This window comes from Myxine glutinosa, chromosome 5 (genome assembly GCF_964187855.1).
Source record: "Myxine glutinosa chromosome 5, kmMyxGlut1.1, whole genome shotgun sequence".
Taxonomy (NCBI): domain Eukaryota; kingdom Metazoa; phylum Chordata; class Myxini; order Myxiniformes; family Myxinidae; genus Myxine; species Myxine glutinosa.
The window spans coordinates 173,476,173-173,490,289 of record NC_136265.1 but is presented as its reverse complement, the minus strand read 5'-3'; the positions used below and the strand labels follow the sequence as shown (position 1 = coordinate 173,490,289).

General features: G+C 44.1%; 1 protein-coding gene across 1 annotated transcript in view; it reads left to right on the top strand.

Annotated features, from left to right (window-relative positions):
- Positions 1–14,117, top strand: part of LOC137426716 (voltage-gated delayed rectifier potassium channel KCNH1) — a 112,234-nt gene that overhangs the window by 65,299 nt on the left and 32,818 nt on the right. Inside the window, exons 7-9 of the mRNA XM_068115521.2 lie at positions 3,507–3,686; positions 4,383–4,638; positions 10,437–10,636. Coding sequence (XP_067971622.2) covers positions 3,507–3,686; positions 4,383–4,638; positions 10,437–10,636 — 636 coding nt within the window. The remainder of the gene's footprint in view (positions 1–3,506; positions 3,687–4,382; positions 4,639–10,436; positions 10,637–14,117) is intronic.

The following is a 14,117-nucleotide window of genomic DNA, read 5'->3' as shown; positions in this document are numbered from 1 at the left end:
ACCTGCAGGAAAAGAAAGTACCGAAGTTGTGGGACGCAGCCACCATGGCAGATGATTATGCCTTAACACACCGGATAGGGGTCCACGAACCTAACTCCTCGCCTAGATTTCCGCAGGGGAGTTGTGGAACAGCAGGTGCGGAGAACGACAATACATGGCGGCGGCCTCGAGATGATTATGGGGACAACGCTGATACCCGAACGGTTCGAAATCAGAGGGCGACGGGCCCAGGACAAACTTATTTTTCGGGGGGCCCGAGGCAGACCACGAGTTTTTCCTCCGGACCTACTTGCGCTTTTTGCAAGAAACCGGGACACTTGATGTCCAGTTGTTACCTCATGAAAAGGGAAACCCCAGAGCGGAGTCCGACTATTACAACTCCGAATGCGATGGCAAGCGTAAGAAATTGCCCACAGAAGAGTTACCAACCATTTATTTATGAGGGGTTGGTCTCACTCGAGGGAGACTTGACTAACCCAAGACCTGTTAGGGTATTGAGGGACACAGGAGCCCATCAATCCTTAATGCTTGAAGGCATTTTGCCATTGTCAAAGAGTACCGCAACTGGTGATAGGGTTCGGTTACAAGGGATCGGTGGCTGTGTTAGTGCCCCACTTCATGTTATCCATTTGGAATCCGATTTGGTGTCAGGACCGGTCACCGTCGGTTTACAAGCCACGCTTCCTGTAGAGGGAGTATCTGTGATTATCGGGAATGATTTGGCCGGGGGGCAAATTTATGGTAACCCGAGGGTGGGTAAAGAGCACCGTAGGGGAAATAACACCACCCCAGCTCGGGATGGCGACAAAAGTGCCAAGTTATTTGTAGGGGGACTGAACTTCAACACAGAGGAAGAAGTTCTGACCTCTGTCTTCAACAGATATGGGCCGCTGGTGGAAGTGCGGGTGGTAAAAGACAGGGAAACGCAACGGTCAAGAGGGTTCGGCTTTGTCACGTTTGCAAGCACAAAAGACGCCAGGGAGGCAGAGAAGAATTGGAATGGTAAGGATTTGGAGGGTCGGACCATAACAGTAGGGAAGGCATTTCGTAGGCGTCGAGAGGTCTACAGAAGAGGACCACTTGGCGGTAGTTTTGGTGTTGGCAGCAGCCGATATTACTATGGAGGCTCCCAGAGTTACGGCATCTCCCGAAAGAATGATTGGCAGAGGACTGGCCGAGAAGGAGACCGCCAGTCAGGTGACTGCTGGGACAAGGGGTCCCACCGTAACTGTTAGGAGTCCGGAGAAGTTGAAGCACTCTATATACGGCGGAGCCGCCGAGCCTGGGCTCCTACACGGGCTAACCGTGAACGCCACATTCTTAAAAGGCGTCCCGGTAGGGAACGTTCCTGCACGGACTAACCGTGAACTCCACGTTCTTAAAGGCGTCCATGTATGAACTTTCCTCCCTGGACTAACCGTGAACCCCACATTCCTTAAGGTGTCCATGTAGTGAGTACTCAGCTGGGCCTCCATCCAAGAGCAACGAGAAGTTGTTGATGCTTGGTCTAGAGGGAATTACCTTGGAATCTCTGGGGGGTTTTGGTGAAAGTTTGTTGCTTTATTTTTGAGATGCGATAATTGTGCCCCGGGGGAACTGATGATTTGGGGTATCGGGTTTGTTTATCAAAGTTGGCCGGCCCAGAAAGTTTTCGCGGGGTTCAAACTTTCTTTCTTGAAGGGGGGGAGTGTTACGGATCCCGGATTTAGGTGAATTACTATTCATGTCATTGCTTATTAATGTTTATTCTATTAAAGGTTGTTGTGGTTAAATGGTTAGAGAGGCTCCGGATAACAGGAGACCGGAAACGGGAGAGTGAACCGGAAGAAGAAAGGAGAGACACGAGGTCCTGGAGAAGCGGCTATCTTGTTGATCCACGCCCAGCTCCGACGCGAGCGGTGTCGATATTGATTAGCGTTGGGACCGCTGAGTTTGAAAAGCCCGTCTGGCGAGAGGAGTTACCTGCGCGGGGTGATTGCCTGTTACGTGTCAGGTTGCCGTGGCTTCCTGGAAGGAACCAAGCGTCCCTCACCGTTCGCCTCGACGCCTCCGAGGGCGTGTATGGGTCGCACCTTGGGCCTCGCACGCTTTGCGAGCCGCGCTTTGCTTTGCCCGCTTTGCTTTGCAAGGAGGTGTGCGCTGCAGCAGCTGTTCCCGGTACGCGACGTGCACGTTGGAGTACGTCAGCCAGGGGCCCGTTCAACCGCCCGTGTGTGGAGAAGTCGACCTTCACCTTGGTCTGGAGGGGCCCAGAGACATTGTGAGGGACAGTGACCATTGAGGGGTCGTGAGTGGGGAAAGGGGGGGTGAAATATATGAGATGGCCATCTTAGTAATATTGCTGATTGATTGTTGATTTGGGTTGATGGATTGAGAATGTATTATTAATTAATCCGGATCCTTGGTGTGGGGTTGCTTATTGACCTGAATTGTTTGTGTCTTTCATATTGATTGCATTACGAACGCGTATAAATCAGAGATCTTTCTGGCGGGGTCCTCCCACGGTCCGGGGGTCACCAAGACCAGGTAGTTACCGGGAGGACCACGTAACACAAGGAAGGAGTTCGCACGACGGAGGATGCCCAGTCGGCGACTGGCTTTGGAGGCCAGCTTGGAAATGTGGCTTTCCCAAGAAATATCATGGCAGATATTGAGACCCAAAAGCTTGAGCGACAGAACTTCTTGGAGAGGATTGTTGAGAAAGTAGATGGGAGGGTTTTGCAGTAGGTCTTTTCGGGGAGACATAGTAAGTGTGAGATTTGTCAGGCAAAAATTAAATTAAAAATACTTTTGAAGAATTAGAATTAGAAGAATTAGAATTAAGAAGCTTTTGAACATTTCTGATCATTTGAAATTACACATGATCCTGGCACAAGGCTCTGTCGTCCAAAAAATTCAATTTTCCAGAACAGGCCACCCCAAACTTCCTATCTGAACCCCCTAGCTCATAATCCAGGAAATCGATGTTCATGTCCTATCTGTCTACTGGTGTACCATCTGTCCATTGTCGATGAATGTCCATATAATTTATGTTAGATTACATTGATGAGCACAAACGTGTTTGTCCTGTATGCGATTTATGTACAAGCACTTCTGTGAGCCTTTGGTCAAAGTAAAACAATACCTGCACTATTAGTGGTTGAAAATATTGGTGGTGGTGGAGGGTGTGGGTAGGTGGGCATATGAAAGTGCTGTTGCAAACTCCACTTACCTGGTTCTTCCTTCTCTCCTTTCTTCATTCTTGTGAGCTTTTTGGAAACACATCAGCAGTGCATTCATCCTGTTGCCTTTGTTGATGTAAATGAAAATCTGTCAATTTTTGCTTGAGGATGTGCATGGGCCTGTAATTTGCTTGGGTTAAAATGCAGCAAAACCCCCAGTATTCAACTTTTTTGGTTATGTTTAAGTTTTTTTTTGTTCAAGTTTGGTTGTTTTGTTTTTACCCTCGATGCGTCTCTCACGCCATTTTCTTGTCCAACGTTGTTCTCACCTACCCTTGCTGGCAGGGTATCAGCAGCTTGTTCAGCTCGCTCAAAGTTGTCCGACTGCTCCGGCTTGGCCGTGTTGCTCGAAAGCTTGACCACTACATTGAGTACGGCGCTGCGGTGCTCGTGCTGCTTGTGTGCGTGTTTGGCCTGGTTGCCCACTGGCTCGCTTGCATCTGGTCCTTCATCGGTTACTACGAGGTATGACGATATGCCAGATTCTTGGTGGGACAAAGAGAGTTTTTATTTTAAATTCCATAGTATGTTTCGAGATTTCATATCTACCCTATATTTTGGTATAATCACACCATCCCACTCCCCACCCCAAAACCCCACTATTACATGATGATGTCCTCATGCTATACTTTGGCATGAAGTCTGGTATCTAGTCCACACTTGGGATGTGCACAGTGCACACCTCTGAAAGACGAATCAAACCTTCCCTGTTTCGTCACACTTGGCTCATGGGAGCTGTTCACCACCATCTCAGACCATGCCCAATCCAAACCCATGATCTTTGCTACTCTCGTTAACCTCCTCCTAGTCCCTCCCATCCCTCTTCCTTTCAAATTTCCCTCCTGAGAGTTCTCTTCTGTATCCATCTTGTCTACTCCATGAATTCTCTCCTGAAAAAATCTCCATGAAAAGTCTACTCCATGAAACTGTTTACTTGTCCATTGTCTTCCAACATTGTTGTAATTCATGGTAATTTACAGTGACGAGTCCATGTCTTTATTCCGCGTGTGATTAATGTGCAAGCTCCACCATGAGCCGCAGACCATTGCAGAAATTTTTGAAAGCCAATTGGCAGTAAATACTAGAAGGTCGAATGCACCCTCACTCGCTACTTCCCTCCCCTACCTTCTAAAATACATTATTCAATATGTGTTCTTCCAGGTTGAACAAGTTCGGAACAAGGCGACGAACCGCACACTTGAGCCTACATGGCTTTGCGAGCTAGGCCACACGATTGGCTCTCCATACCACTACAACACAAGCTCGAGCAACTGGGAGGGCGGGCCAAGCAAGGATGCTGTATATATCTCGTCACTTTACTTCACCATGACGAGCCTCACGAGCATTGGTTTTGGCAACATCTCACCCAACACTGAAATTGAAAAAACCTTTGCCGTCGCTATGATGATGATCGGATGTGAGTTCGCCACTTTGCTTCTGAGAATAAGGCCTTGGTTTAAAAGGATGTAACCGGTTAGAATTGACAAATATAAGCCAAACTGTTTGCTTATTTATTTATTTAAATTTCTAGTGTAAATAAATAATGAATTGTGTTTTTGTCAGTTCGCACTTGTACACGGGAGATGAATTTTGGAGAAAATGAAGTCACGTCATTGTCGTCCATAACATGGATGTGCCGTTTTTACGAGCCTGTGCAGACACACGTCAAACCTACTTGGTGTGGCGTTCTGGGTGTAGGCAGATGTACATAGCACAGGGGAACCTGCGGACCAAGACGGTATGGTCCTTTAACCTCCAAGTGTTTTTTTTATGCCTCCGCCAACAAAGTCGCCGGAAGCATTACGTTTTCGGGTCGTTCGTCCGTCCGTACGGGCTGAACCTCGTTTTTCTCAGCAACCATATGTCCGATTGAGACGAAACTTTCAAGGTAGGGGTGACACCCATGCAGAAGGTTTTTATGTGACGTCATAGGTCACGTGGTATGGCAGCCATCTTGGATTAAAAGCAAATAATAAAAAAATATTTCTCGGAAACCGCTGAATGGAAACATTTTAAACTTGGCACATTGTCAAGTACTCCCAATGGGGAACAAAAGCATGATAATGATGACATCATAGGTGAAGTGGTATACAGTCACGTGAAAAAGTAAGTACACCCCATGTAAAGTTTTGACTTTTTCAACATATTTCAACATACAGCTATTTGATCTTCATTTCAACAATATTGATAGATAAAGTTGATATAATGTAACAAATATCATGAAACATTTACATTTTGTTGTCCATTATATAATTTAAATAAACATAAATGCAAATTTCGCATGTGGAAAAAGTAAGTACACCCCTACATTTATCACTACTTCAAATACCTAAAATTAGAATCAGGTGCACCAGCTCAGGTGCAAATGATTAGAACATCGTTAGAGAGGATCTTGGAGGACCATGTCTTATTTAAACCTCAGACATTTAGTTTGGTTTGCTCTTTGTTGTTGAAGTGTGCGGCGTCACCATGCCTAGATCAAAAGAGCTCTCTGAGGCCTTCAGAAAGAAGGTTATAGATGCCTACAAGTCTGGGAAGAGATTTAAAAAGATCTCCAAACAATTTGAAATCAATCATTCGACTGTCCGGAAGATCATGTACAAGTGGAGAAGATTCCAAACAACTGGCAACTTGTTCAGGCCAGGCCGCCCCAGCAAGTTCAGCCCCAGAGCAGACCGCAAGATGCTGAAAGAAGTCTCTAAGAACCCCAGAATGTCATCACGGGACCTACAGGTAGCTCTTGCCACTGTTGATGTCAAAGTGCACGAGTCTACCATTGGAAAGAGGCTGCACAAATTTGATCTACATGGGAGGTGTGCCAGGAGGAAACCTTTGCTGTCCAGAAAGAACATCAGGGCAAGACTAAAGTTTGCCAATGAACACCTAGTCAAAGACCAGCACTTCTGGAACAATGTGCTCTGGACAGATGAGTCAAAGGTAGAGCTATTTGGCCACAGTACCAGAAGACATGTTTGGCGAAAACCAAAGACAGCATTTGACCACAAGAACCTGATACCAACTGTAAAGCATGGTGGTGGAAATATTATGGTTTGGGGCAGCTTTGCTGCATCAGGGTCTGGGCAGCTCACCATCATAGAATCCACTATGAATTCTTCATTGTACCAGAGGGTGCTTGAGGATAATGTGAGGCCATCTGTCAGAAAGTTGAAGCTCTTTGCAACTTTGCAAAGGACTTTGCAACATGACAATGACCCTAAACATACCAGTAAATCCACCAAGGAATGGCTGAAAAGAAAGAAATGGAGGGTTCTGGAATGGCCAAGTCAAAGCCCGGATCTAAATCCCAGATCTAAATCCCATCGAGATGTTGTGGGGGGATTTGAAACGAGCTGTGCATGCAAGAAACCCCTCAAACATCTCAATTTTTTTTGTTGAATAAATTATTGCAAAGTCAAATTTTCATTGTTTTTTGTTCAATTAGATCACATTTATCTATAAACCACCGTTTAGAGGCCATTTTTGCGGGGGTTGGCCTTTTCGGGGACCGTGGTTGTTGTTGTTTTTTGGTCCCCTTTTTGAAGCAATGTTTTACGGCCGGATGCCCTTCCTGCCGCCAACCCTTTTTGTCACCTTTTACGACAAGCAGGGAATTACCAGTGAACTGGTACTCAATTTGCCGACCTCGGAAGGATGACAGGCTGAGTCAACCCCCCTGGCGTTAATTCAGCGATCGACCGGGATTCGAACCCAGGATCCTTGGATCCTAAGCTGGCACCCTAGCCGCTAGCCCAACACCAGGGACATCACCTTTATCTATAGATACTGTTTAATTGAAGATCAAATATTGATATGTCCACATATGTTAAAAAGATTTAAAAAACATTAAATGTGGTGTACTTACTTTTTCCACATGCAAAATTTGCATTTATGTTTATTTAAATTATACAATTGACTACACAATGTAAATGTTTCATGATATTTGTTATATTATGGCACCATTATCTATCAATATTGTTGAAATGAAGAACAAATAGTTGTATGTTGAAATATGTTGAAAAAGTCAAAACTTTACATGGGGTGTACTCACCTTTTCACGTGACTGTACCAGCCTAAAATATTTTAATCGATTTCCTTATCCTAAAAATCTGAAATTGCATGCACATGATCTATGACCCATTTGTATTGAAATATTAAATTTATGACATCATAGGTCACATGGTTTGGCCACCCGTATTGGATTGAAGGAAAATATTAAATAACTATATCTCTGAAACCGCTCACCCTCTCGATGCCAAATTTTACAAATATCATCTAATAGCACTGTTCCATATAGTTTGAAAATGATGATGTTATGGGTCACGTGATTTGGCAGCCATCTTGGATAGAAAATCGTGACTGGTTAAGAAGCCATGGAGTGATTTAGTAGCGCGCGGTGATTGGACAGAGTGTGACATCATCGCCGAACATTCAAGAGCTGGAGGAAAAAGACGCGGTCTGGCCATCTTGGTCTCTCTTGTCTTGACTTTGGTTGCGGGTGGCGCATCTCCCTATCTTCCTCTTGCTTTGTCTTGGTGGCGCTGGCAAACGGCTGTGGTTGTGCTGCATCCTTTCCTGAAGCCTTCTATAGTAACGGAGGAAGAAGAAGCTGTCCCGGCGATCTCTTTGTCTCGATGCCTTGGTGGAAGGCGGGCGTGGGTTGTGCTGGTGCCTGTGAGGAGGAGGAATATGGCAGTTTGCGGAGCTCTTGGCGCGTCGGTCGGAGGGAGACAAAAGCGAAAGGGGACCGGCCACACGAAATCACCTCATGTTTGTGGCGACTCGAACAGGAGCTTCGCACCATCTGTTAATTTTTCAGCGTGCGGCTGCTGGCCTCTTGGTGCTTCCGGCTTCATTCGACGCCCTCACTTGAACAGAAACGCTAAGTGCCGGCACTAGAGACACCATTTTATTGTACACCACACCTTTCCTATGCCATCTCCAGGCGCTGCATAACGTCATTGCCGGGCACCGAAGGGGGCTCGGCAATGACGCACGCTGAAAGGGAGTACTCAGTTTTCACTCTGGTTGTTTGCTTTCTTGCTTTCTTTCTTTCTATCTTTCTTTCTTGTTTTTCTGGGCGATATTTCAGCCGCCATCCTTTGAGCTAGGAAGCTGAAATTTCGGCACAATAGTGAGCAAGTACTCTGTCAAAAATGGTATTTTTTTGTTTTTTGATTAATCAATTAATTGAGGAGTTATTTAATTATTAGCGATTCATTAAGTACTTATTTAATTAATTAAATTTACTTTCTCTTTTGACCATTAACTCAGGCACCTTTTGAGTTAGGAAGCTGATATTTGGACGTGCCAATGACCAGGTGATTTGGCTGCAAAGGCTATTTTGATTTATTAATGAATCAATTAATCAATTAATCGATTAATTATTTAATTATTCGATTAATGACCAAAAATTTTTTTTTTAAAGTTACAGATTCTGATGAAATGGTGGTGGTTTATGTGTTCTATGACCGAATTGATTAATAATTTAATTTTTTAATGATTATTATTTATTTATTTTCATTATTAATCATTGATTTATTTTCTTTCTCATTTGGCCAATATCTCAGGCACCTTTTGAGCTAGGAAGCTAATATTTTGACATGACCGTGACCAAGTGATGTGGCTATCAACGATATTTTTTATTTATTGATTAATCATTTAATCGATTAATTATTTATTGATTAATCAATTTTTTTTAATTTTTTTTATTAATGACTTATTTAATTAAATTTCTAAAAGATACATCTTTGGATGAAGCACTAGTGGTTTAGTTATGCTATTAGCCAATTGATTAAGAAAATATTTTGTGATAATCTTTTATTGATTTTAATTATACAATGAATCAATCAATTATTATACACCTCTCCCTCCCAATGCAGTCTCCATGAGCTGCACTGCGGTATTGCCGGGCGCCGGAGGTGCCCCGGCAATGCCGCGCTGTAGGATATTTAATTATTTGGCATGGGGGCGGTGTACTTTGTATCTGTACTTGTTTTCATTCTCTTTTCCCCTGTTTGTATTTTGCGTCAGATTGGAGGGTCCCTCATTTAGGAATTCTAGTTTACCTCAACTTTCGTTTTTTAAATTTATTTTATTTTATTTTTTATACAGAATCGAGGCTCGTGAAAGAGCTAACATTTATCACAAAACCAATGAAAGAGACAAACAAACAAAGTATATAAAAAGGGGAGCGGTAGACAAGATGGGGAGAGAAGGGGAAGCACATGAACACAACATTTGAGAGCAGGGACATCAGGAATGTGTGGGAGGGAGAGGGAACTTTCGAATCCAACGATTCGTTGTCTTTTACATTTCTATCAATACATTCATATTTGTTGAATTTTACTTTCTGTCCTGGTTCGTTTCTTTGTTTTGTGGGTTCAGAATAACCCCATGTGTTTTCGATCAGATAAGGCCTCGAACCTTCCTGCGCGCACGAAAACATAATCCCACCAAGTTCGAAGTACGCCTTGGAGTTAAAGATCGTTTTGGCTATTCGTCTGAGGCCGGTCTTCATCGACCATGGACAGGACAATATATATATATATCATGATCTGTCTCGTTGGTTTGATTCCCGACCCAACTATAAACTGAGGTCCTGGTATTTTGCTGGTGAGGCCTTGCATCAATGAGCACGCCATCCTTTGTTAACATGTTAACGAACCGTCCCATCCACTAGCATTTGTTAATGGACCTTAAAGATCCATGCACTGTGCCTTTCTTAAAGGGTATGCCATTGTGTGTCTGCTTGGCCATATGACGTACGCCCGCTCCTCACCTTCGAGGGCACTATTCCAGTGATGCAGTCGCACCTCAGTGATGATGCAACCAATGGAATGAAGCCTGGCAGTCAAATATGAATTTGCTTAATATCAATAATAGATGCCTTTAACCACAGTGCCCCTTCTCATTGTATATCCCCTTTGACCAACGATAAGTAATTTGGTTTACCTGCTCTCTGACTCGCTATTAATGAAGTTTTCATTTTAATGAAGTTAGTAAACTTATTAATGAAGTTTTTGCCTGCTTTGGAGTAAAATTATTCCTTCACTGCAGTTGTTTCATTTCGAGTAAAGCCCGAATGCTTGTGGATGGATGAACCTCTTTAAAAATTCCGCTTATTGGGATGATTGGATAATGGAGGGGGATTTTCAAATCGTTGATGTTGGATTCATTTTTTGTTTGTTTGTTTGTTTCCTGCGTTATTCCTATCAGCTCTGCTGTACGCCACCATCTTTGGCAACGTCACCACGATTTTCCAGCAGATGTATGCCAACACTAACCGTTACCACGAGATGCTCAACAGTGTGCGTGACTTTCTCAAACTCTACCAAGTTCCGAAAGGTCTGAGCGAGCGGGTCATGGACTACATCGTCTCGACATGGTCCATGTCCAAAGGAATCGATACCGAAAAGGTATTTGCTCATCGGTTCTTTGGTGGTTTTTGTGTTGGTACCAGCATTGTAATATTCCGCTCATTATAAGACTTTGGAGATGTCCACTTGATCAATGGAGCCGAACAATGCTATTATCGCTGGAACCTGTTCAAAATAGCATTTGATTGGTTGTTTGGAGTTTTTATAGTTTTATTAGTTTTATTGGAATTTGTTTCTCAACTCGGAGTTTGTTACAATTGATGGTTGAAGCTTTGTGAGGACTTGGTGCAATTGGTGTAACATGAGGATGATTATACTGCTCTCTTACTGATTATATTTGAAGCAGTGTGAGAGACTGTCTTTTTTTTCGTTCAGAATCATATCGACCTTGAACATACAAGAGAATGTTTGTTGACATATTATGACCCTTCAACCCTGAATGCCTCAACTCTGTTTGTCTCAAAATCTTGTGTCCCAAACCTTTCGCTCTCTGTACCCACCTTACCCAGTCGAACCCAGTTGCTCCTGGACTCTGTGTCCTTTTCTCCTGACAAGGTGGAGAAATTTCTGTCAAATCTCGACTCTGATTCTACAACTGGACCAGACGGCATCAGCCTATGGGTCCTAAAATCCTGCTCTTCTGCTCTTTCACACCCTCTCTCTGTTCTCTTCACCCTCTCTTTTGCTCAAGGTCATCTGCCATCTGCTTGGAATCAGCCAACATTACGCTTTACACAAAAAATGTGCAAAAACAGATCCTTGCAACTCCAGACCAATCAGCCTGCTCCCAATAATCAGAAAGGTAATGGAATCCATCATCTCTTCTGACATCAAATCCTTCCTCTTCTCCAATGGCTTGATCTTGGATCATCAGTTTGCATTCAGACTAGGTCACTCTACTCTGGACATGCTGCTTCTGCTGTCTCAACAATGGATGGAGGTCCTCAATGCCAAACAGGAAATCTGAGCTGTCTCCCTCAACATACCACGTGCCTTCAATGTGGTCTGGCACCCCGCTGTGCTCACCAAACTCTCTTCTTATGGTATCCATGGTAACCTCCACACATGGCTTGCGGACTTCCTCTCTAGTCGTAGTCTGGGCCCTGTGCTTTTTATGGTCTTGATCAATGATCTCTCCGACTCTCTGGAAAATACTCTCTATCTCTTTGCTGATCATTCCACTCTCTGCTGCTCCATATCTCAACCCTCATATCGGCAGTCTGCAGCCTCTGCACTCTCTGCAGACCTTGAAGAAATCACAAACTGGTCAAACACGTGGAACATGTCTTTCAATCCTGACAAATTTTCACACTCTCACTATGTCTCTCTGAAAACACCGACTGGACAACCATCCCATCTATTTCTCAACAATCCTCTCCAAGAAGTTCTGTCACTCAAGCTTTTGGGTCTCACTATTTGCCATGATCTTTCCTTTGAAAACCACATTTCCAAGCTGGCTTTCAAAGGCAGTTGCCGACTGGGCATCCTTCATCATGCGAAGTCCTTTCTGGGCTCTTCTCAGCTCCTCAGCACTTACAAAGCATTTCCGCAGCTCAATGGAATACTGCTCTCTCCTCTGGGCTGGTGCTCCTGCCTCACACCGAGCTTGGCTTCACGCTGTTGAATCCAAACCTTTCAGAATTATTGGTATCTCCGCTATGAAGCTAACTCCGAGGGCCTTTCAATCACTCACCACAGGCAGGTTGGTAGTCTTTCTGTCTTCTACTGACTCCTTTCCGGCCTAGCTCCCCCTGCTCTGTCTGTGCTCTATCCCCCAAATATTCCTTCAGGACGCACAAGATCTGCCGGAAACCCTCTTCTGGCGAAACTACCAAAATCAAGACTCTCTGCTCACCTTCACTTTTTCATTCCTCTTTTTCCCGCCTCTGGAACAAACTCCCACACTCTCTTCAATCCCAATCCTCCCTCTAGGTCTTTAAAACAGCTGTTCACCACCATCTCTTATCTTCCCCATCCAAAACCTTGATATTTTCCATCCCAGTTAATACACCCCAAATCCACCTCTGAATCTCCGACTTCATTCCTGAAATTCCTGGTAGTGTTCATTTGTTTTATACCATGTATCCTTCCCGCTCTCCCCCCAGCCTTCTCCCTTCCACAGATCTACCGAAGTCCCTGGTCTCCACTGTTGTTGTGCTTGTATGCCTTCTCTCTCACCCCCAGTGTCTACCGCTCCCTTTATTACCCTGTGCTCGCGAAGCAAAAAGCGGGGTTAAGCATTTAGTTACGTACAGTCACATGAAAAAGTAAGTACACCCCATGTAAAGTTTTGATTTTTTCAACATATTTCAACATATTTCAACATATTTCAACATACAGCTATTTGATCTTCATTTCAACAATATTGAAAGATAAAGGTGATATAATATAACAAATATCATGAAACATTTACATTTTGTAGTCCATTGTATAATTTAAATAAACATAAATGCAAATTTCGCATGTGGAAAAAGTAAGTACACCCTTGGATCTAATAGGTGGTATTGTCCCCTTTGGCAGAAACAACCTCAAGTTGGCGTTTCTTATAACTGTCTACCAGTCTCTGGCATCGACTGGGAGAAATTTTTGCCCACTCCTCCATGCAGAATTCTTTCAGCTGTGCGATGTTTGAAGGGTTTCTTGCATGCACAGCTCGTTTCAAATCCCCCCACAACATCTCGATGGGATTTAGATCCGGGCTTTGACTTGGCCATTCCAGAACCCTCCATTTCTTTCTTTTCAGCCATTCCTTGGTGGATTTACTGGTATGTTTAGGGTCATTGTCATGTTGCAAGGTCCACCTTCGGTTGAGCTTCAACTTTCCGGCAGATGGCCTCACATTATCCTCAAGCACCCTCTGATACAATGAAGAATTCATAGTGGATTCTATAATGGTGAGCTGCCCAGGCCCTGATGCAGCAAAACTGCCCCAAAACATAATATTTCCACCACCATGCTTTACAGTTGGTATCAGGTTCTTGTGGTCAAATGCTGTCTTTGGTTTTCGTCAAATATGTCTTCTGGTACTGTGGCCAAATAGCTCTGCCTTTGACTCATCTGTCCAGAACACATTGTTCCAGAAGTGCTGGTCTTTGCCGAGGTGTTCATTGGCAAACTTTAGTCTTGCCCTGATGTTCTTTCTGGACAGCAAAGGTTTCGTCCTGGCACACCTCCCATCTAGATCAAATTTGTGCAGCCTCTTTCTAATGGTAGACTCGTGCACTTTGACATCAACAGTGGCAAGAGCTACCTGTAGGTCACGTGATGACATTCTGGGGTTCTTAGAGACCTCTTTCAGCATCTTGCGGTCTGCTCTCGGGCTGAACTTGCTGGGGCGGCCTGGCCTGAACAAGTAAGTTGGCAGTTGTTTGGAATCTTCTCCACTTGTAGATGATCTTCCGGACAGTCGAATGATTGATTTCAAATTGTTTGGAGATCTTTTTAAATCCCTTCCCAGACTCGTAGGCATCTAAAACCTTCTTTCTGAAGGCCTCAGAGAGCTCTTTTGATCTAGGCATGG